The sequence below is a fragment of the Oncorhynchus mykiss genome, chromosome 11, assembly GCF_057628025.1.
Source record: "Oncorhynchus mykiss isolate SJ-2025 chromosome 11, ASM5762802v1, whole genome shotgun sequence".
NCBI lineage: Eukaryota > Metazoa > Chordata > Actinopteri > Salmoniformes > Salmonidae > Oncorhynchus > Oncorhynchus mykiss.
This window is the reverse complement of record NC_143032.1, coordinates 6627197-6650391: the sequence shown is the minus strand read 5'-3', so window position 1 is coordinate 6650391 and position 23195 is coordinate 6627197. Positions and strand designations below refer to the sequence as shown.

The 23195-nt window shown below is 47.4% G+C and overlaps 1 protein-coding gene across 2 annotated transcripts in view; it reads left to right on the top strand.

The window, feature by feature from the left end:
• LOC110536539 (zinc finger CCHC domain-containing protein 2) overlaps nt 1-23195 on the top strand; it is an 80023-nt gene that overhangs the window by 52430 nt on the left and 4398 nt on the right. For both annotated transcript variants that reach the window (XM_036934746.2, XM_036934745.2), the window contains exons 6-11: nt 2157-2260; nt 7136-7207; nt 14167-14227; nt 14656-14779; nt 20763-20827; nt 22814-22899. In XM_036934746.2, coding sequence (XP_036790641.2) covers nt 2157-2260; nt 7136-7207; nt 14167-14227; nt 14656-14779; nt 20763-20827; nt 22814-22899 — 512 coding nt within the window. The remainder of the gene's footprint in view (nt 1-2156; nt 2261-7135; nt 7208-14166; nt 14228-14655; nt 14780-20762; nt 20828-22813; nt 22900-23195) is intronic.

Sequence of the window (23195 nt, the reverse complement as noted above, 5' to 3'; positions counted from 1 at the left end):
CTCCCATCCAGGAACTGACCAGGACCAACCCTGGCTTAGCTTCAGAAGCAAGCCAGCAGTGGTATGCAGGGTGATATGCTGCTGGCATAAGGAGGCAGGCAATAAATAGGCCATAGGAGCGAATAATTACAATTTAGCAGATTAACACTGGAGTGATAAATGAGCAGATGATGATGTGCAAGTAGAGATACTGGTGTGCAAAAGAGCAGAGAAGTAAATAAATAAAATCAGTATGGGGATGAGGTAGATAGATTGGGTGGGCTATTTACAGATGGACTATGTACAGCTGCAGTGATCGGTTAGCTGCTCAGATAGTTGATGTTTAAAGTTGGTGAGGGAGATAAAAGTCTCCAACTTCAGCGATTTTTGCGATTCGTTCCAGTCACTGGCAGCAGAGAACTGGAAGGAAAGGCGGCCAAAAAAAGGTGTTGGCTTTGGGGATAATCAGTGAGATAAGTGCCAATAACTCTGCTCATAGATAACAAAAAACAAACCACGCAAGGTTGAAGCATTTATCTCTTTGCAATGTAGGCCTATTCAAGAGCAAGGCGCTAGGCAGGCGCTAGGCAGGCGCTAGGCAGGCGCTAGGCAGGCGCTAGGCAGGCAAGCACTAGGCAGGCGCTAGGCAGCCAGGCACTAGGCAGGCGCTAGGCAGCCAGGCACTAGGCAGGCGCTAGGCAGCCAGGCACTAGGCAGGCGCTAAGCAGCCAGGCACTAGGCAGGCGCTAGGCAGGCGCTAAGCAGACAGGCACTAGGCAGGCGCTAGCCAGGTGCTAGGCAGGCGCTAGCCAGGCACTAGCCAGGGGCTAGCCAGGCGCTAGCCAGGCACTAGGCAGGGGCTAGCCAGGCGCTAGGCAGGGGCTAGCCAGGCGCTAGGCAGGGGCTAGCCAGGCACTAGGCAGGCGCTAGCCAGGCACTAGGCAGGCGCTAGCCAGGCACTAGCCAGGCACTAGGCAGGGGCTAGCCAGGCGCTAGGCAGGGGCTAGCCAGGCGCTAGCCAGGAACTAGGCAGGGGCTAGGCAGGGGCTAGCCAGGCACTAGCCAGGAACTAGGCAGGGGCTAGCCAGGCGCTAGGCAGGGGCTAGCCAGGCGCTAGGTAGGCGCTAGGCAGGGGCTAGCCAGGCGCTAGGCAGGCGCTAGCCAGGCACTAGGCAGGGGCTAGCCAGGCACTAGGCAGGCGCTAGCCAGGCACTAGGCAGGCACTAGCCAGGCACTAGGCAGGGGCTAGCCAGGCGCTAGGCAGGGGCTAGGCAGTTGTGTCCAATATCTGAGCATATTGATGGAACTAGACAACCAGGCTACAGATGAAACACAGCCCTACAAGGACACTTTCATCCGCTAGCTAACATCAATTCAGCATTTGTTTGATCAGATGTCCTTATTACACTGATATTGCAAAGTTAACAGAATGTTTACTCTGGTGTGCTTCCCACTTGAAAGCAAATAGAAGAGATGAGATGAGATCGTTTCCATTTGACCTTTGGGATTCCGCCGCGTTGCATCGTTTTATCTCTCACAATCCCGTTTCTAGATCCAGAGTTACCTTCAGAGAAGGAAGGTATAAGTCAAACTAAGGAGTGGGTCTTCAGAAGTGGAATGGATCCTGGTGAAACAGAGCCGAGCCCCTATTCATAAAGAGTGCTAATCAAGGATCATTTCCTCACACATTTTAGTCATTTAGCAGACGTTCCTATCCACGGCGACTTACAAATCGTGTTTAAGCAGATTATTATTGCGGGTGTAGCGAAAATGTTTGTTGTAATATTTTCTGGGCTAACAATGTAAGAAATAATACATAAAATAAAAAAATTAAAAACGAAATACAGCAAAGTTTCCTAAGAACTAGAAACGAGGCAGCCCTCTCTGTCGGCGCCAACTACATGAGCAATTAGGGCTAAGTGCCTTTGCTCAAGAGCACATCAACAGATATTTCCCCCTAGGGGATTCATACCAGCTAACATCACTCTCATTATGATGTAGAAGACACACTCCTACTTTGAGACTCTCTATGAATACCGGACCAGAGTTTCCTGTTAAAACTCCAGCCTACTTCCCTCTTTACCCCACACAGTGAGTTTAGCTCTTTAGGCCTATTCCCAGACTAACTTTGGCGTTCTAGACTTACACGCCCCTTTTTTGTGTTGTTCTGTTGCCAGGGAGAAGTTTCTGTCGGCTCCACAAGCTTTCCGACGGACGAGGAAGGTCTGTGGCTTCTTCCTGTGTGAGTCCTCCTCTTCCTCCTCCTGCAGCTGTAGCAGATGTAAGTGCTGTGCTGTGTGTGTGTGTGTGAGTGGGTTTGAGCGTGTAGTTTTGGGTGTGTGTGTGTGCGTGTGTGTGCGTGTGTGTGCGTGTGTGAGCGTGTGTGGGTTTGAGCGTGTGGGTTTGGGTGTGTGTATTTGAGCGTGTGTGTGTGAGTGTTTGAGCGTGTGTGTGTTTGAGCGTGTGTGTGAGTGTTTGAGCGTGTGTGTGTTTGAGCGTGTGTGTGAGTGTTTGAGCGTGTGTGTGTTTGAGCATGTGTGTGTGTGTGTGTGTTTGAGTGTGTCTCTTCTTAATGCATAACCCTCATAATAACATGTCATGTGTGGGGGCAGCAGGTAGCCTAGCGGTTATGGGCCAGTAACCGAAAGATTCAGCAGGGCACTTAACCCTAATTGCTCCTGTTAGTCGCTCTGGATAAGAGTGTCTGCCAAATGACTCACATGTAAAAATGTTCAGGTGGGCTCTAGGCCTAGTGTATGTGTGTCTACGCCCATGACTCACTCACAGCTCCCTACGCCCTCCCTCGGAGCAGAGCTGATGTACGTTGACACCCATTTGAGGTGAGCGGTCCTGAGCGCGGTGCCCTAGCAGGCCCAACAACGGGACGTTCAGTCCAGAGGTGGAGCTACGTCACCCTAACTCAGCTTCGTCACAACCCTGCTCAGAATCCACCTCTACTTACCCATTGGCTATCAATCCACCTCTACTTACCCATTGGCTATCAATCCACCTCTACTTACCCATTGGCTATCAATCCACCTCTACTTACCCATTGGCTATCAATCCACCTCTACTTACCCATTGGCTACCCATCCACCTCTACTTACCCATTGGCTATCCATCCACCTCTACTTACCCATTGGCTATCCATCCACCTCTACTTACCCATTGGCTATCCATCCACCTCTACTTACCCATTGGCTATCCATCCACCTCTACTTACCCATTGGCTATCAATCCACCTCTACTTACCCATTGGCTACCCATCCACCTCTACTTACCCATTGGCTATCAATTCACCTCTACTTACCCATTGGCTACCCATCCACCTCTACTTACCCATTGGCTATCAATTCACCTCTACTTACCCATTGGCTATCCATCCACCTATACTTACCCATCCTCTCTCTCTTCAGGCCACACTCTATGCAAGCATCCCAAATGGCACCCTATTCCCTATATCGTGCACTACTTTTGACCAGAGTTTGGCTTTATATAGGGAATAGGGTGCCATTTGGGATGCAGACAATTGAATATTCTGATGCAGACAACTGAATATTCTGATGCAGTCAACTGAATATTCTGATGCAGACAACTGAATATTCTGATGCAATACATTAGATAAATGTGAAATGCATATTGCTTTATTTTTTACCGCAAGGCCGGTTAATACCGCAAAGGTCGGGGGTTCGATACCCATACTGGACAGTCATTTTTTGGGGCTCCTGAGTGGGGCAGCGGTCCAAGGCACTGCATCTCAGCGCTAGAGGCGTCACTACAGACCCCCTGGCTCAAATACAGGCTGTATCACAACCGTCTGTGATTGGGAGTGCCCATAGGGCGGCACACAATTGACCCAGCGTCGTTCCGGTTTTGGCTGGTGTAGGGCCGTCATTGTAAATCAGAATTTGTTCTTAACTGACTTGTCTAGTTAAATAAAAACAATATTTAATGTGAAGAAATCATATAGCCTACTCGATATGACACTTATAGTGATATCCGGTCAGCGTGTTTTTCTTGCCATACCATTAGCTCACTGGAGGAGGTTGGTGGCATCTTAGTTGGGGAAGACGGGCTCGTGGTAATGGCTGGAGCGGAATCAATGGAATGGTATCAAATACATCCAATCCCTGTTATCCATGTGTTTGATTCCATTCCATTAGTTCTGTTCCGGCCATTACTATGAGCCGTCCTCCCCTCAGCAGCCTCCATTGGATTCGAGGACGTGTTCAAGCTTTTAATGTACCTCAGTTTGACGCCAAAAAAAATGAACGAAGACTGTGAAATATCTCCCCCCTTTTGGTTAATCCTGTAAATGTCAGTCTCTTTACCCCTTTCCCCCCTTTCTGTGTTTCCTCTGCTTATAAACCCTGCAATTTCTGGAACATCCTTTGAGCTGGTAAATCTTGTATAGTGCTGTAAAAATGGATTAGGAGCAAATGTTCCATGTCCTCAAAAAAATGTATCTAGACCTTCCAGAGCTTGGTCTTGGCATCGGGACTTTTCATAATGCATTTAACAGATTGCTTATAAAAAATGAAAAGAAACGTCAAATGTTGCCTACTGTGGTAGATGTCTTACTACGATGAAACCACTGTTTATAAGGGATTACGTCATGATGCATCATGGGAAACCACTGATTATAAGGGATACATCATGATGCATCATGGGAAACTACTGTTTATAAGGGATACATCATGATGCATCATGGGAAACCACTGTTTATAAGGGATACATCCTGAACCATCATGGGAAACCACTGTTTATAAGGGATACATCATGATGCGTCATGGGAAACCACTGTTTATAAGGGATACATCATGATGCATGATGGGAAACCACTGTTTATAAGGGATACATCATGATGCATCATGGGAAACCACTGTTTATAAGGGATACATGATGATGCATCATGAAGCAGCGTGGGACATCAGAGACGTCAAACTGACTTGTCAATGCTGCTTTCTTGCCAATACTTACACTCCCTACTGTGTCTCCTACTGAAACCATCTGACATCAGAGGCTCCCTCCCAAATGGCACCCTTTTCCCTATGGGCTCTGGTTAGAAGTAGTGCACTATATATGGAATAGGGTCCCATTTAGGACACAGACAGACACACCTTAACCTGTTTGCCTAGCCCTAACTGAGAGACAGGTGACAACCCTAACTGAGAGACAGGTGACAGCCCTACCTGAGAGACAGGTGACAGCCCTAACTTTATTTATTTATTTATTTCACCTTTATTTAACCAGGTAGGCAAGTTGAGAACAAGTTCTCATTTACAATTGCGACCTGGCCAAGATAAAGCAAAGCAGTTCGACACATACAACAACACAGAGTTACACATGGAGTAAAACAAACATACAGTCAATAATACAGTATAAACAAGTCTATATACGATGTGAGCAAATGAGGTGAGATAAGGGAGGTAAAGGCAAAAAGGCCATGGTGGCAAAGTAGATACAATATAGCAAGTAAAACACTGGAATGGTAGATTTGCAATGGGAGAATGTGCAAAGTAGAAATAAAAATAATGGGGGTGCAAAGGAGCAAAATAAATAAATAAATAAAATACAGTAGGGAAAGAGGTAGTTGTTTGGGCTAAATTATAGGTGGGCTATGTACAGGTGCAGTAATCTGTGAGCTGCTCTGAGAGACAGGTGACAGCCCTACCTGAGAGACAGGTGACAGCCCTACCTGAGAGACAGGTGACAGCCCTACCTGAGAGACAGGTGACAGCCCTACCTGAGAGACAGGTGACAGCCCTACCTGAGAGACAGGTGACAGCCCTACCTGAGAGACAGGTGACAGCCCTAATTGAGAGACAGGTGACAGCCCTACCTGAGAGACAGGTGACAGCCCTAATTGAGAGACAGGTGACAGCCCTACCTGAGAGACAGGTGACGGTGGAGGGTGACAGCCGAGGGCAGACAACCTGGGGGTTTGTGTGTCCAACACCTTCCACCTGAGCCATGTCCTCCTCCCTGAGCCCTGTCCCCCTCCCTGAGCCCTGTCCCCCTCCCTGAGCCCTGTCCTCCTCCCTGAGCCCTGTCCCCCTCCCTGAGCCCTGTCCCCCTCCCTGAGCCCTGTCCTCCTCCCTGAGCCCTGTCCCCCTCCCTGAGCCCTGTCCCCCTCCCTGAGCCCTGTCCTCCTCCATGAGCCCTGTCCTCCTCCCTGAGCCCTGTCCTCCTCCCTGAGCCCTGTCCTCCTCCCTGAGCCCTGTCCTCCTCCCTGAGCCCTGTCCTCCTCCCTGAGCCCTGTCCCCCTCCCTGAGCCCTGTCCCCCTCCCTGAGCCCTGTCCTCCTCCCTGAGCCCTGTCCCCCTCCCTGAGCCATGTCCTCCTCCCTGAGCCATGTCCCCCTCCCTGAGCCATGTCCTCCTCCCTGAGCCATGTCCTCCTCCCTGAGCCCTGTCCTCCTCCCTGAGCCCTGTCCCCCTCCCTGAGCCCTGTCCCCCTCCCTGAGCCCTGAGCCCTGTCCCCCTCCCTGAGCCCTGTCCCCCTCCCTGAGCCCTGTCCCCCTCCCTGAGCCCTGTCCTCCTCCCTGAGCCCCGTCCTCCTCCCTGAGCCCTGTCCCCCTCCCTGAGCCCTGTCCTCCTCCCTGAGCCCCGTCCCCCTCCCTGAGCCCCGTCCTCCTCCCTGAGCCCCGTCCTCCTCCCTGAGCCCCGTCCTCCTCCCTGAGCCCTGTCCTCCTCCATGAGCCCTGTCCTCCTCCCTGAGCCCTGTCCTCCTCCATGAGCCCTGTCCTTCTCCCTGAGCCCCGTCCTCCCTGAGCCCCGTCCTCCTCCCTGAGCCCCGTCCTCCTCCCTGAGCCCCGTCCTCCTCCCTGAGCCCTGTTCTCCTCCCTGAGCCCTGTTCTACCTCGATTTCCCCTACCCGTGGCGGCCGCTTGTCTGACTTGGTGTGTCATTTTACTAGTTTACCTGACACCAATGTCAGTTTTCCTCTGGGAAGGTCATTATGGGGTATTCTGAGGTGGAATTAGATTGCGAGTTAAGGGCACGTTCGACATAGCAGTCGAAGGTCGAGACTACAAATCACCTTGCGTCATAAATAACTGCTCAATATTATTTGTTGATCAGTCTGTCACAATTTACCCATAATGCATTAATGTTTTGATGCTCTCAAACACAGCCTGTGTCTGTGCCTCTCTCCAGGTAACCCTGCAGCTCTGGGAAAGTCCTTCAAGGAGGATGGTTCTGAGGCATCCAGCCAAGAGGAAGTTGTGTGTAAGTAACCCTCCACCCAATCCGGTTCACCCTCCACCCAATCCGGTTCACCCGCCACCCAATCCGGTTCACCCCCCACCCAATCTGGTTCACCCCCCACCCAATCTGGTTCACCCCCCACCCAATCAGGTTCACCCCCCACCCAATCCGGTTCACCCCCCACCCAATCTGGTTCACCCCCCACCCAATCCGGTTCACCCCCCCACCCAATCAGGTTCACCCCCCACCCAATCCAGTTCACCCCCCACCCAATCCCCCCAACACAGTTCACCCTACTCCCTACTCATTCCAACATGGTTACCCCCCCAACACAGTCCACCCTACTCATTCCAATATGGTTACCCCCCCAACACAGTCCACCCTACTCATTCCAACATGGTTACCCCCCCCCCAACACAGTCCACCCTACTCATTCCAATATGGTTACCCCCCCAACACAGTCCACAATACTCATTCCAACATGGTTACCCCCCAACACAGTTCACCCTACTCATTCCAATATGGTTACTACCCCCCCCCCCCCTCCCCCAACACAGTCCACCCTACTCATTCCAATATGGTTACCCCCCAACACAGTCCACCCTACTCATTCCAACATGGTTACCTCCCAACACAGTCCACCCTACTCATTCCAATATGGTCACCCCCCAACACAGTTCACCCTACTCCCTACATTTCATTTTCACCAGGGGGAGGGTACACAGGGCCTGAGATGAAGTCCAGTTGTCCTAACTCCAACTTTTATGTCTCCTGTCGATTTGTGGAAAGCCTGAGCTGTCGCTCTCTGTCTGTCTCTCTCTTTCTGTCTGTCTTTCTCTCTTTCTATCTCTCTCTCTGTCTCTCCCTGTGTCTCTGTCGCTTTCTATCTCTCTCTCTGTCTCTCTCTCTGTGTCTCTGTTGCTTTCTATCTCTCTCTCTGTCTAAATCTGTCTGTCTCTCTGTGTCTCAGAATCAGATACACAGAGACAGCGAGAGAGAGCTATAAAGAGACACTTTCGCTGTCGCTCTCTCTCTGTCTCTCTCTCCCTCTGTGTCTCTGTCTCTCTCTCTCTGTTTCTCTCTGTCTATCTCTAACTCTCTCTCTCTGTCTCTCCCTCTGTCTCTCGGTCTCTCTCTCAATTCAGTGTTTTATTTTAATTGTATTTATTTAACCTTTATTTAATTGATTCAAAGGGCTTTATTGCCATGTGAAACGTATGTTTACATTGCCAAAGCAAAGTTCTATGATTGGCTCTCTCTCTCTGACTGTCTGATTCTCTCTTTCTCTCTCTGATTCTCTCTTTCTCTCTCTGACTGTCTGATTCTCTCTGACTGTCTGATTCTCTCTATCTCTCTCTGACTGTCTGATTCTCTCTCTGATTTTCTGATTCTCTCTTTCTCTGACTGTCTGATTCTCTCTCTGATTTTCTGATTCTCTCTCTCTCTGACTGTCTGATTCTCTCTCTGATTTGCTGATTCTCTCTTTCTCTCTGACTGTCTGATTATCTCTGACTGTCTGATTCTCTCTCTCTCTGACTGTCTGATTCTCTCTCTGATTTTCTGATTCTCTCTTTCTCTCTGACTGTCTGATTCTCTCTCTGACTGTCTGATTCTCTATCTGATTTTCTGATTCTCTCTCTCTGACTGTCTGATTCTCTCTCTGACTGTCTGATTCTCTCTCTGACTGTCTGATTCTCTCTATCTCTCTCTGACTGTCTGATTCTCTCTCTGATTTTCTGATTCTCTCTTTCTCTGACTGTCTGATTCTCTCTCTGATTTTCTGATTCTCTCTCTCTCTGACTGTCTGATTCTCTCTCTGATTTTCTGATTCTCTCTTTCTCTCTGACTGTCTGATTCTCTCTCTGACTGTCTGATTCTCTATCTGATTTTCTGATTCTCTCTCTCTGACTGTCTGATTCTCTCTCTGACTGTCTGATTCTCTCTCTGACTGTCTGATTCTCTCTCTGACTGTCTGATTCTCTCTCTGATTCTGATTTTCTCTCTCTCTGACTCTGATTCTCTCTCTCTCTCTGACTGTCTGATTCTCTCTCTCTCTCTGACTTTCTCTCTCTCTCTGACTGTCTGATTTTCTCTCTGACTCTGATTCTCTCTCTCTCTGACTCTGATTTTCTCTCCCTCTCTGACTCTGATTTTCAACTGACTCTGATTCTCTCTCTTTGACTCTCTGATTCTCTCTCTCTCTGACTGATTCTCTATGTCTCTCTCTCTGACTCTCTGATTCTCTCTCTCTCTCTGACTGATTCTCTATGTCTCTCTCTGACTCTGATTCTCTCTTTCTCTCTCTCTGACTGATTCTCTATGTCTCTCTCTGACTCTGATTCTCTCTCTGTCTGTTTTAAAAGAATATAGATATTTCAAATGTAATATGATTGGCTCTGTCTCTCGCTCTCTGATTCTCTCTTTCTGACTCTCTCTCACTGATTCTCTCTTTCTCTCTCTGTCTCTCGCTCTCTGATTCTCTCTTTCTCTCTCTGACTCTCTGATTCTCTCATTCTGACTCTCTGATTCTCTCTTTCTCTCTCTCTCTCTGATTCTCTCTTTCTCTCTCTGACTCTCTGATTCTCTCATTCTGACTCTCTGATTCTCTCTTTCTCTCTCTCTCTCTCTGATTCTCTCTTTCTCTCTCTGTCTCTCGCTCTCTGATTCTCTCTTTCTCTCTCTGACTCTCTGATTCTCTCATTCTGACTCTCTGATTCTCTCTTTCTCTCTCTCTCTCTGATTCTCTCTTTCTCTCTCTGACTCTCTGATTCTCTCATTCTGACTCTCTGATTCTCTCTTTCTCTCTCTGACTCTGATTCTCTCTATCTCTCTCTCTGACTGATTCTCTATGTCTCTCTCTGACTCTGATTCTCTCTTTCTCTCTCTCTGACTGATTCTCTCTCTCTCTCTGACTGTCTGATTCTCTCTCTGACTGTCTGATTCTCTCTCTGACTGTCTGATTCTCTCTTTGACTCTCTGATTCTCTCTCTCTCTCTCTCTGACTGATTCTCTATGTCTCTCTCTGACTCTCTGATTCTCTCTCTCTCTCTGATTCTCTCTCTCTCTCTCTCTCTCTGACTGATTCTCTATGTCTCTCTCTGACTCTGATTCTCTCTCTGTCTGTTTTAAAAGAATATAGATATTTCAAATGTAATATGATTGGCTCTGTCTCTCGCTCTCTGATTCTCTCTTTCTGACTCTCTGATTCTCTCTTTCTCTCTCTCTCTCTCTGATTCTCTCTCTCTCTCTGATTCTCTCTCTCTCTCTCTCTCTCTGACTGATTCTCTATGTCTCTCTCTGACTCTGATTCTCTCTCTGTCTGTTTTAAAAGAATATAGATATTTCAAATGTAATATGATTGGCTCTGTCTCTCGCTCTCTGATTCTCTCTTTCTCTCTCTGACTCTCTGATTCTCTCATTCTGACTCTCTGATTCTCTCTTTCTCTCTCTCTCTCTCTGATTCTCTCTTTCTCTCTCTGTCTCTCGCTCTCTGATTCTCTCTTTCTCTCTCTCTCTCTGATTCTCTCTTTCTCTCTCGCTCTCTGATTCTCTCTCTCTCTCTCTGACTCTGATTCTCTCTCTCTCTCTCTCTGACTCTGATTCTCTCTCTCTCTCTGACTGATTCTCTATGTCTCTCTCTGACTCTGATTCTCTCTCTCTCTCTGACTGATTCTCTATGTCTCTCTCTCTGACTCTGATTCTCTATGTCTCTCTCTGATTCTCTATGTCTCTCTGTCTGACTCTCTGATTCTCTCTCTCTCTCTCTGATTCTCTATGTCTCTCTCTCTGTCTGACTCTCTGATTCTCTCATTCTCTCTCTCTCTCTGATTCTCTCTTTCTCTGTCTGACTCTCTGATTCTCTCATTCTGACTCTGATTCTCTCTCTCTCTCTGACTGATTCTCTATGTCTCTCTCTGACTCTGATTCTCTCTCTCTCTCTGATTCTCTCTCTCTTTCTCTCTCTCTGACTGATTCTCTATGTCTCTCTCTGACTCTGATTCTCTCTCTGTCTGTTTTAAAAGAATATAGATATTTCAAATGTAATATGATTGGCTCTGTCTCTCGCTCTCTGATTCTCTCTCTCTCTCTCTCTCTGATTCTCTCTTTCTCTCTCTGACTCTCTGATTCTCTCATTCTGACTCTCTGATTCTCTCATTCTGACTCTCTGATTCTCTCATTCTCTGTCTGACTCTCTGATTCTCTCATTCTGACTCTCTGATTCTCTCTTTCTCTCTCTGACTCTCTGATTCTCACATTCTGACTCTCTGATTCTCTCTTTCTCTCTCTGAGTCTCTGATTCTCTCATTCTGACTCTCTGATTCTCTCTTTCTCTCTCTCTCTCTGATTCTCTCTTTCTCTCTCTCTCTCTCTGATTCTCTCATTCTGACTCTCTGATTATCTCTTTCTCTCTCTCTCTGATTCTCTCTTTCTCTCTCTGACTCTCTGATTCTCTCATTCTGACTCTCTGATTCTCTCATTCTGACTCTCTGATTCTCTCATTCTGACTCTCTTTCTCTCTCTGATTCTCTCTTTCTCTCTCTCTCTCTCTGATTCTCTCTTTCTCTCTGACTCTCTGATTCACTCATTCTGACTCTCTGATTCTCTCATTCTGACTCTCTCTTTCTCTCTCTGACTCTCTGATTCTCTCATTCTGACTCTGATTCTCTCATTCTGACTCTCTGATTCTCTCATTCTGACTCTCTGATTCTCTCATTCTGACTCTCTGATTCTCTCATTCTGACTCTTGCATTTCTGAGGCTATATATTGCCCGTCGTCCATGCTCTGGCTTCGCAGGCTAATCACAGCCCTAGGGATGCTAATGCTAGCCCCTGTGGTGCTGTGGTATAGCCTTTGTATAGCACACAACGCAAATATTCCGGGTAGCCATTTGATTACCTGTTCAGGAGTCTTATGGCTTGGGGGTAAAAACTGTTGAGAATACTTTTTGTCCTAGACTTGGCACTCCGGTACCGCTTGCCATGCGGTAGCAGAGAGAACAGTCTATGACTGGGGTGGCTGGGGTCTTTGACAATTTTTAGGGCCTTCCTCTGACACCGCCAGGTATAGAGGTCCTGGATGGCAGGAAGCTTGACCCCAGTGAGGTATTGGGCCGTACGCACTACCCTCTGTAGTGCCTTGCGGTCAGAGGCCGAGCAAATACCATGCAGTGATGCAACCATGCTCTCGATGTTGCAGCTGTAGAACCTTTTGAGGATCTCAGGACCCATGCCAAATCTTTTCAGTTTCCTGAGGGGGAATAGGCTTTGTCATGCCCTCTTCATGACGGTCTTGGTGTGTTTGGACCATTCTAGTTTGTTGTTGATGTGGACACCAAGGAACTTGAAGCTCTCAACCTGCTCCACTACAGTCCCGTCGATGAGAATGGGGGCGTGCTCGGACCTCCATTTCCTGTAGTCCACAATAATTTCCTTAGTCTTGGTTCCGTTGAGGGATAGGTTGTTATTCTGGCACCACCCAGCCAGGTCACTGACCTCCTCCCTATAGGCTGTCCCGTCGTTGTCGGTGATCAGGCCTACCACTGTTGTGTCGTCTGCAAACTTAATGATGGTGTTGGAGTCGTGCCTGGCCATATGCTGTTGTGGGTGAACAGGGAGTACAGGGGAGGACTGAGCATGCACCCCTGGGGGGCTCCAGTATTGAGGATCAGCGTGGCAGATGTGTTGCTACCTACCCTCACCACCTTGGGGCGGCCCGTCAGGAAGTCCAGGATCCAGTTACAGAGGGAGGTGTTTAGTCCCAGGATCCTTAGCTTAGTGATGAGCTTTGAGGGTACTATGGTGTTGAACTCTGAGCTGTAGTCAATGAATAGCATTCTCACATAGGTGTTCCTTTTGTCCAGGTGGGAAAGGGAAGTGTGGAGGGCAATAGAGATTGCATCATCTATGGATCTGTTTGGGCGGTATGCAAATTGGAGTGGGTCTAGGGTTTCTTGGATAATGGTGTTGATGTGAGCCATTACCATGCTTTCAAAGCACTTCATGGCTACAGATGTGAGTGCTACGGGTCTGTGGTCATTTAGGCAGGTTGCCTTCGTGTTGTTGGGCACCGGGACTATGGTGGTCTGCTTGAAACATGTTGGTATTACAGACTCAGACAGGGAGAGGTTGAACATGTCAGTGAAGACACCTGCCAGTTGGTCAGTACATGCCCGGAGTACATGTCCTGGTAATCCGTCTAGCCCCGCAGCCTTGTGAATGTTGACCTGTTTAAAGGTCTTACTCACGTCGGCTACGGAGAGCTTGTTCACACAGTCGTCCGGAACAGCTGATGCTCTCATGCATGCCTCAGTGTTGCTTGCCTCAAAGCCCTGCCACATAAGAAGAGCGTCGGAACCGGTGTAGTATGATTCAATCTTAGCCCTGTATTGACGCTTTGCCTGTTTGATGGTTAGTCGGAGGGCACAGTGGGATTTCTTATAAGCTTCCGGGTTATAGTCCCGCACTTTGAAAGCGGCAGCTCTACCCTTTAGCTCAGTGCGAATGTTGCCTGTAAACCATGGCTTCTGGTTGGGGTATGTACGTACAGTCACTGTGGGGACGACGTCCTCGATGCACTTATTGATAGAGCCAGTGACTGATGTGGTGTACTCCTCAATGCCATCAGAAGAATGCCGGAACATGTTCCAGTCTGTGCTAGCAAAGCAGTCCTGTAGTTTAGCATCTGCTTCAATCTGACCACTTTTTTTATAGACCGAGTCACTGGTGCTTCCTGCTTTAATTTTTCGCTTGTAAACAGGAATCACATACATTGTAGTGTGTGTGTCCGTATGCATACTGTACTGTGATATTCAGATGTTGTTTCTGATGTTTCTGATGATGTTTCTCACTGAGAAATGCCTGTTGCTACTCACTGATCTCACTAGGTATGAGTGTTGATGTGAAACGTTGATTAAAATGCATTGGTTTCCTGTCAACTATGAATGAATAAATGAATTAATAAATGTCTTCAAACCCTTCAGATTTGGATCCGTACGTTCTGGGACACCGAAAGAAACATGTCAGCAATAGACCCTGCCATAGGTAGGCACCCTATTGAAACATGTCAGCAATAGACCCTGCCATAGGTAGGCACCCTATTGTCCCGACACCGTAGTAGGTGGCAGGGTCAATCCCATTTAAATTCCTGTCAATTCAGACTGTAAATAACATTTATGTTCCAAATTTTCCTAATTGAAAAGCATTGAAGAGATTTGAAATTGAAGTTCACATTGTACTCCCTGAATTGACTGGAATTGAAAAGGAATTGAACCCAACCCTAGAAGGTAGAAGTTGCTCCTAATCACTAGCCCAAAGACCAACTGATGATTATGGTTTGGAATGGGGATAGATTAGGCTGATCCTAGATCTGTGGTTAGGAGTGCCTCCTTCTTCAAGTGAGTAGCCCCCCCCCCCCCCCCCCCCCCCTTAGACCTGATACTTATACCCCCTACCCTTTTTTCCCCCTGCAGTGTTCCCGATGCCAAAAGTTCCCAGGGAGAGAGCGTTCGAAAGGGATCACACAGCCTGCCTGACTGGACGAGGAAGACCCGCACGCTTCAACCCGACCAGGAGGCCTCTGGGGGCCCAGAGCAGGTGAGACAGACACATGCTACATCCAAAGCTACACAAAGCTACATCCAAAGCTACACAAAGCTACATCCAAAATGGCACCCTATTCCCTTCATAGTGCACTACTGTTGACCAGGGCCAAAAGGGGGTTCTGTACAGGAAGTAGGGTGCCATTTGAGATATAGACTAATTCTCACAAATACTAAGAAGTTACAGTTGTTGCTAAGAAACCATTGTTTTTTTTCTTCTTTCAGATTGTCATGTATCATGTTCAAATGTATGAACAGGCATTTTGATTGGTTGTTTTTTGTGTTTTTGTTTTTTTTTACTTTTAAAATGGCCCCATAGCCGTGGGGTTACATAGGCTGAGAAAGAGTTCATTTAGACCAGGCAGACATGTCCTATTTTAAGATGGATGATCTCTACTTCTCCCCTGTAGCATGTGTTGTGTCAATGACCAAATTAGGGCTGATGCTCTGTATAAGCAACATACATGTGTGTGTGTGTGTGTGTTTGTGCGTGCGTGCGTGCGTGCGTGCGTGTGAGCATGTTATATTCTTATTTACAATAAAAGTGACTCCAAAATGACACAATACATATTAATTACCAATAATTTCTATTGGGCACAAAATAATTTCAAACACAACCAAAACAAACTGCAAATGAATCCAGCAAGTTTGTAGAGTCACAAGCTTGATGTAGTCATTACGTGTTAAGAACATGGGACCAAATACAACACTTGACTACATTTAATTCACTTTAAGAGTAAATACCAACGACACCTTCAAATGGGGGGATTAGATACATAAAGATATAACAAATATTAAATAGAGTAAACATAAATTGCTTTCATTTCTAAACTGTAAAACTGATACACAAAGTATGTGGACACCTTCTCGTCGAACATCTCATTCCAAAATCATGGGTATTAATATGGAGTTGCCCCCCCCCCCCCTTTTGTTGCTATAACAGCCTCCTCTCTTCTGGGAAGGCTTTCCACTAGATGTTGGAACATTGCTGCTATAACAGCCTCCACTCTTCTGGGAAGGCTTTCCACTAGATGTTGGAACATTGCTGCTATAACAGCCTCCACTCTTCTGGGAAGGCTTTCCACTAGATGTTGGAACATTGCTGCTATAACAGCCTCCACTCTTCTGGGAAGGCTTTCCACTAGATGTTGGAACATTGCTGCTATAACAGCCTCCACTCTTCTGGGAAGGCTTTCCACTAGATGTTGGAACATTGCTGCTATAACAGCCTCCACTCTTCTGGGAAGGCTTTCCACTAGATGTTGGAACATTGCTGCTATAACAGCCTCCACTCTTCTGGGAAGGCTTTCCACTAGATGTTGGAACATTGCTGCTATAACAGCCTCCACTCTTCTGGGAAGGCTTTCCACTAGATGTTGGAACATTGCTGCTATAACAGCCTCCACTCTTCTGGGAAGGCTTTCTACTAGATGTTGGAACATTGCTGCTATAACAGCCTCCACTCTTCTGGGAAGGCTTTCCACTAGATGTTGGAACATTGCTGCTATAACAGCCTCCACTCTTCTGGGAAGGCTTTCCACTAGATGTTGGAACATTGCTGCTATAACAGCCTCCACTCTTCTGGGAAGGCTTTCCACTAGATGTTGGAACATTGCTGCTATAACAGCCTCCACTCTTCTGGGAAGGCTTTCCACTAGATGTTGGAACATTGCTGCTATAACAGCCTCCACTCTTCTGGGAAGGCTTTCCACTAGATGTTGGAACATTGCTGCTATAACAGCCTCCACTCTTCTGGGAAGGCTTTCCACTAGATGTTGGAACATTGCTGCTATAACAGCCTCCACTCTTCTGGGAAGGCTTTCCACTAGATGTTGGAACATTGCTGCTATAACAGACTCCACTCTTCTGGGAAGGCTTTCCACTAGATGTTGGAACATTGCTGCTATAACAGCCTCCACTCTTCTGGGAAGGCTTTCCACTAGATGTTGGAACATTGCTGCTATAACAGCCTCCACTCTTCAGGGAAGGCTTTCCACTAGATGTTGGAACATTGCTGCTATAACAGCCTCCACTCTTCTGGAAAGGCTTTCCACTAGATGTTGGAACATTGCTATAACAGCCTCCACTCTTCTGGGAAGGCTTTCTACTAGATGTTGGAACATTGCTGCTATAACAGCCTCCACTCTTCTGGAAAGGCTTTCCACTAGATGTTGGAACATTGCTGCTATAACAGCCTCCACTCTTCTGGGAAGGCTTTCCACTAGATGTTGGAACATTGCTGCTATAACAGCCTCCACTCTTCTGGGAAGGCTTTCCACTAGATGTTGGAACATTGCTGCTATAACAGCCTCCACTCTTCTGGGAAGGCTTTCCACTAGATGTTGGAACATTGCTGCTATAACAGCCTCCACTCTTCTGGGAAGGCTTTCCACTAGATGTTGGAACATTGCTGCTATAACAGACTCCACTCTTCTGGGAAGGCTTTCCACTAGATGTTGGAACATTGCTGCTATAACAGCCTCCACTCTTCTGGGAAGGCTTTCCACTAGATGTTGGAACATTGCTGCTATAACAGCCTCCACTCTTCAGGGAAGGCTTTCCACTAGATGTTGGAACATTGCTGCTATAACAGCCTCCACTCTTCTGGAAAGGCTTTCCACTAGATGTTGGAACATTGCTATAACAGCCTCCACTCTTCTGGGAAGGCTTTCTACTAGATGTTGGAACATTGCTGCTATAACAGCCTCCACTCTTCTGGAAAGGCTTTCCACTAGATGTTGGAACATTGCTGCTATAACAGCCTCCACTCTTCTGGGAAGGCTTTCCACTAGATGTTGGAACATTGCTGCTATAACAGCCTCCACTCTTCTGGGAAGGCTTTCCACTAGATGTTGGAACATTGCTGCTATAACAGCCTCCACTCTTCTGGGAAGGCTTTCCACTAGATGTTGGAACATTGCTGCTATAACAGCCTCCACTCTTCTGGGAAGGCTTTCCACTAGATGTTGGAACATTGCTGCTATAACAGCCTCCACTCTTCAGGGAAGGCTTTCCACTAGATGTTGGAACATTGCTGCTATAAAAGCCTCCACTCTTCTGGGAAGGCTTTCCACTAGATGTTGGAACATTGCTGCTATAACAGCCTCCACTCTTCTGGGAAGGCTTTCCACTAGATGTTGGAACATTGCTGCTATAACAGCCTCCACTCTTCTGGGAAGGCTTTCCACTAGATGTTGGAACATTGCTGCTATAACAGCCTCCACTCTTCTGGGAAGGCTTTCCACTAGATGTTGGAACATTGCTGCTATAACAGCCTCCACTCTTCTGGGAAGGCTTTCCACTAGATGTTGGAACATTGCTGCTATAACAGCCTCCACTCTTCTGGGAAGGCTTTCCACTAGATGTTGGAACATTGCTGCTATAACAGCCTCCACTCTTCTGGGAAGGCTTTCCACTAGATGTTGGAACATTGCTGCTATAACAGCCTCCACTCTTCAGGGAAGGCTTTCCACTAGATGTTGGAACATTGCTGCTATAAAAGCCTTCACTCTTCTGGGAAGGCTTTCCACTAGATGTTGGAACATTGCTGCTATAACAGCCTCCACTCTTCTGGGAAGGCTTTCCACTAGATGTTGGAACATTGCTGCTATAACAGCCTCCACTCTTCTGGGAAGGCTTTCCACTAGATGTTGGAACATTGCTGCTATAACAGCCTCCACTCTTCTGGGAAGGCTTTCCACTAGATGTTGGAACATTGCTGCTATAACAGCCTCCACTCTTCTGGGAAGGCTTTCCACTAGATGTTGGAACATTGCTGCTATAACAGCCTCCACTCTTCTGGGAAGGCTTTCCACTAGATGTTGGAACATTGCTGCTATAACAGCCTCCACTCTTCTGGGAAGGCTTTCCACTAGATGTTGGAACATTGCTGCTATAACAGCCTCCACTCTTCTGGGAAGGCTTTCCACTAGATGTTGGAACATTGCTGCTATAACAGCCTCCACTCTTCTGGGAAGGCTTTCCACTAGATGTTGGAACATTGCTGCTATAACAGCCTCCACTCTTCTGGGAAGGCTTTCCACTAGATGTTGGAACATTGCTGCTATAACAGCCTCCACTCTTCTGGGAAGGCTTTCCACTAGATGTTGGAACATTGCTGCTATAACAGCCTCCACTCTTCTGGGAAGGCTTTCCACTAGATGTTGGAACATTGCTGCTATAACAGCCTCCACTCTTCTGGGAAGGCTTTCTACTATATGTTGGAACATTGCTGCTATAACAGCCTCCACTCTTCTGGGAAGGCTTTCCACTAGATGTTGGAACATTGCTGTGGGAACTTGTTTTCATTCAGCCACAAGAGCATTAGTGAGGTCAGCACTGATGTTGGGCGATTAGACCTCACTTTGTGCACGGGGGTATTGTCATGCCGAAATAGGAAAGGGCCTTCCCCAAACTGTTGCCACAACGTTGGAAGCATAGAATCATCTAGAATGTCATTGTATGCTGTAGCGTTAAGATTTCCCTTCACTGGAACCATAAAAAACAGCCCCCAGACCATTATTCCTCCTCCGCCAAACTTTACAGTTGGCACTATGCATTCGGGCAGGTAGCGTTCTCCTGGCATCTGCCAAACTCAGATTCGTCCATCGGACTGCCAGATGGTGAAGCGTGATTCATCACTCCAGAGAAAGCGTTTCCACTGCTCCAGAGTCCAATGGTGGCGAGCTTTACACCACTCCAGCAGACGCTTGGCATTGCGCATGGTGATCTTTTTTTAAATTTTATTTATTTATTTCACCTTTATTTAACCAGGTAGGCAAGTTGAGAACAAGTTCTCATTTACAACTGCGACCTGGCCAAGATAAAGCAAAGCTGTTCGACACATACAACGACACAGAGTTACACATGGAGTAAAACAAACATACAGTCAATAATACAGTATAAACAAGTCTATATACGATGTGAGCAAATGAGGTGAGATAAGGGAGGTAAAGGCAAAAAAAAGGCCATTGTGGCAAAGTAAATACAATATAGCAAGTAAAACACTGGAATGGTAGATTTGCAATAGAAGAATGTGCAAAGTAGAAATAAAAATAATGGGGTGCTTATGCTTGTGTGCGGCTGCTCGGCCATGGAAACCCGTTTCCTGAAGCTCCCGACGAACAGATACTGCGCTGTCGTTGCTTCCAGGACAGACGAGGACCGACAATTTTTACGCGCCACGCGCTTCAGTACTCGGCAGCTCTAGCAGGGCAGAAATTTGACACACTGGCTTGTTAGGAAGGTGGCATCCTATGACGGTGCCACGTTGAACATCTCTGAGCTCTTCAGTAAGGCCATTCTACTGACAATGTTTGTCTATGGAGATTGCATGGTAATGCGTTCAATTTTATACACCTGTCAGCAACGGGTGTGGCTGAAATAGCCAAATCCACTCATTTGAAGGAGTGTCTACATACTGCTGTATATATAGTGTATGTATGTGAATACCCTTGTATATAAGTTGACATTATGTACTGTCACCTCATATAACACATTGTATCTCAAATCCAAAATGCTGGAGTATATAGCCAAATTAAATGTTTTAGCTTTACTGTACAAATACGTTGGGGAGAGTACCTATGTGTGTGTGTGTCCGTGTGTGCATGTGTTAGTGCATGTTTGTGTCTGTGTGTTTGTGCTCCAAAGTCAAGTCCAGCTCAGCAGCAATACGAGTGCTATCAGCGTTAGCCAGGATGAGGCGCTCTGCCCTTTGACCCCCCCTCCCCACCCGCTATAGCTCTGGGTCAGAGTCCAGCAATGCCTCATTCATGGGGCCCTCGTCATGTGACAGGGGTTACGTTAACAGGCAACAGCTCTATGGCATTCTTGCTCTGGCAAATAGTGTAATGGAGCTACAGTATATGTTTTAAAGGCACACTCGGGTCAAGTAACTTCCTCCTAGAGAGCAAATGGGTGTTCAGGGTTTTGCTCCAGCCCTACTTTAACACAGCTAATTCTATCTATCTGGTCCACAGCATCAGGGCAGTGAGAAGAGGGGCAACCACCCTGCCAGCATGAGGCAGCCACTGGGACCAGACAGGTAATCAATCACCAGCTATATCAATGTTCAACCCACCAGGCAATCAGGAGCCGTATGTACCAGAGTTGGAGTGCTGACTTAGGATCAGTTTGGCCTTTTAGATACCAATGCATGAGATTATATGGACATGGGGACCTGATCCTAGATCAGACTCTGGATACAAACGGCCCCTGCTCTACATCTAGGGTCTACTGAGAAAAGCCAGTGAGAGCATTTGAACGAGGCACGAAGACAGTCGATCACTTGACCCAGTGAATACAGTCATTATTACCCACCTTCTAAAAGGGTCCTCACATTGACTGACAGTGAAGAGACTTCCCTGCACAGACATATTGGCTCAACACTGAGCCAGCTGACAGTACAGTTTCTACATTGTGATAGGGGTTGCTTCGTAGACACATTTGTTTGTTGTCTTTGGCTGTAGATTGACTATGAGAGGAACGTCGGATACAGAAAGCTAACAGTGTGACTGTGTTCAGGAAATACCTAGCAGCACAGCGGTGCCTGTCAGAGAAGGCCTAGCATTATGCTAGCCAGCATGCTAACAAAAGAGCGTTAGCGTCAATCCCCCCTACAACAGGGCCTGACAGAGAGGACCTAGCATTACACTAGCGTAATTACACAACATATACCCAATACACACAAATCTAAGTAGGAATGAATTAAGACTATATACATATGGATGAGCGATGTCAGAATGGACTAAGATATGTAAACATTATTAAAGTGACTAGTGTTCCATTCCTTAAAGTGGCCAGTGATTCCTCAGCTATGCCCTGTAGGCAGCAGCCTCAAATGTGCTAGTGTTGGCTGTTTAACAGTCTGAAGGCATTGAGATAGAAACTGTTTTTCAGTCTCTCGGTCCCTGCTTTGATGCACCTTTACTGACCTCGCCTTCTGAATGATAGCTGGGTGAACAGGCAGTGGCTTGGGTGGTTGATGTCCTTGATGATCTTTTTGTTCTTCATGTGACATTGGGTGCTGTACGTGTCCTGGAGGGCAGGTAGTTTGCCCCTGGCAATGCGTTAGGCAGACCGCTCCACCCTCTGGAGAGCCTTGCGGTTTGCGGGCGGTACAGTTGCCATACCAGGCGGTGACACAGCCTGACAGTGCACTTTCAATTGTGCATCTGTAAAAATTTGTGAGGGTTTTAGGTGACAAGCCAAATGTATTTAGCCTCCTGAGGTTGAAGAGGCTCTGTTGCACATTCGTCACCACACTGTCTATGTGGGTGGTCCATTTCAGCTTGTCAGTGATGTGTACGCCAAGGAACTTGGAAGCTTTCCACCTTCTCCACTGCGGTCCCATCGATGTAGATAGTGGGGTGCACCCTCTGCTGTTTCCTGAAGTCAACGATCATCTCCTTTGTTTTGTTGACGTTGAGTGAGAGGTTGTTTTCCAAGCACCACACTCCCAAAGCCCTCACCTCCTCCTTATAGGCTGTCTCATCATTGTTGGTAATCAGGCCTACTACTGTTGTGTCGTCTGCAAACTTGATGATTCAGTTGGAGGCGTGCTTGGTCACGCAGTCATGGGTGAATAAGGAGTACAGGAGGGGGCTGAGCACACAACCTTGTGGGGCCCCAGTGTTGAGGATCAGTGGAGGTGATGTTTCCTATCTTCATCACCTGTTGGCGGCCCGTCAAAAAGTCCAGGAACCAGTTGCACAGGGCAGGTTCAGACCCAGGGCCTCGAGCTTAATGATGAGCTTGGAGGGTTCTATGGTGTTGAATGCTGAACTATAGTCAATGAACAGCATTCTTACATAGGTATTCCTCTTGTCCAGATGGGATAGGGTAGTGTGCAGAGTGATGGCGATTGCATCGTCTGTGGATCTATTGGGGTAAGCAAATTGAAGTGGGTCTAGGGTGAAGTGGGTCTATTACCAACCAGTCTGTCGAGCAACAGGCTTCAATTCCTCTTCTCCTCCCTCATTTATCCTGTATCGTTGACGACGAATGCTCATCTTTGTCTCTCCTCCTTCAGGGAAAAGGGGAAGAAAGCATACTTGGCGGCAAATGGGAGCATGGTGCCACCAGCTTCTCAGCGAGCGCGACAGTCGACAGGGAAAGGTGGGTATCGATGGAAATGATTTTGCCCTGATATTCTTCCTATCCTAAAGCTCTGAAATGGTAGCCCTGTGAAGAAATGGCTTGATGTTTTTTGTTGTTGTTGTTGTTGTTTGGAGGAAAACGCTTAAGCGACAGTCTCACCAGAAGTGGGCGGAGCAAGCAGAGCGAGGCGGGCGGAGCAAGCAGAGCGAGGCGGCTGGAAAGGGACGGGACAGGCAGAGCAGGGACTGTATGCTAGCAGGATAGTCCATATCTCCAATGTTTCCATCAGTGGATGAATTGGTCTAATCGAACCT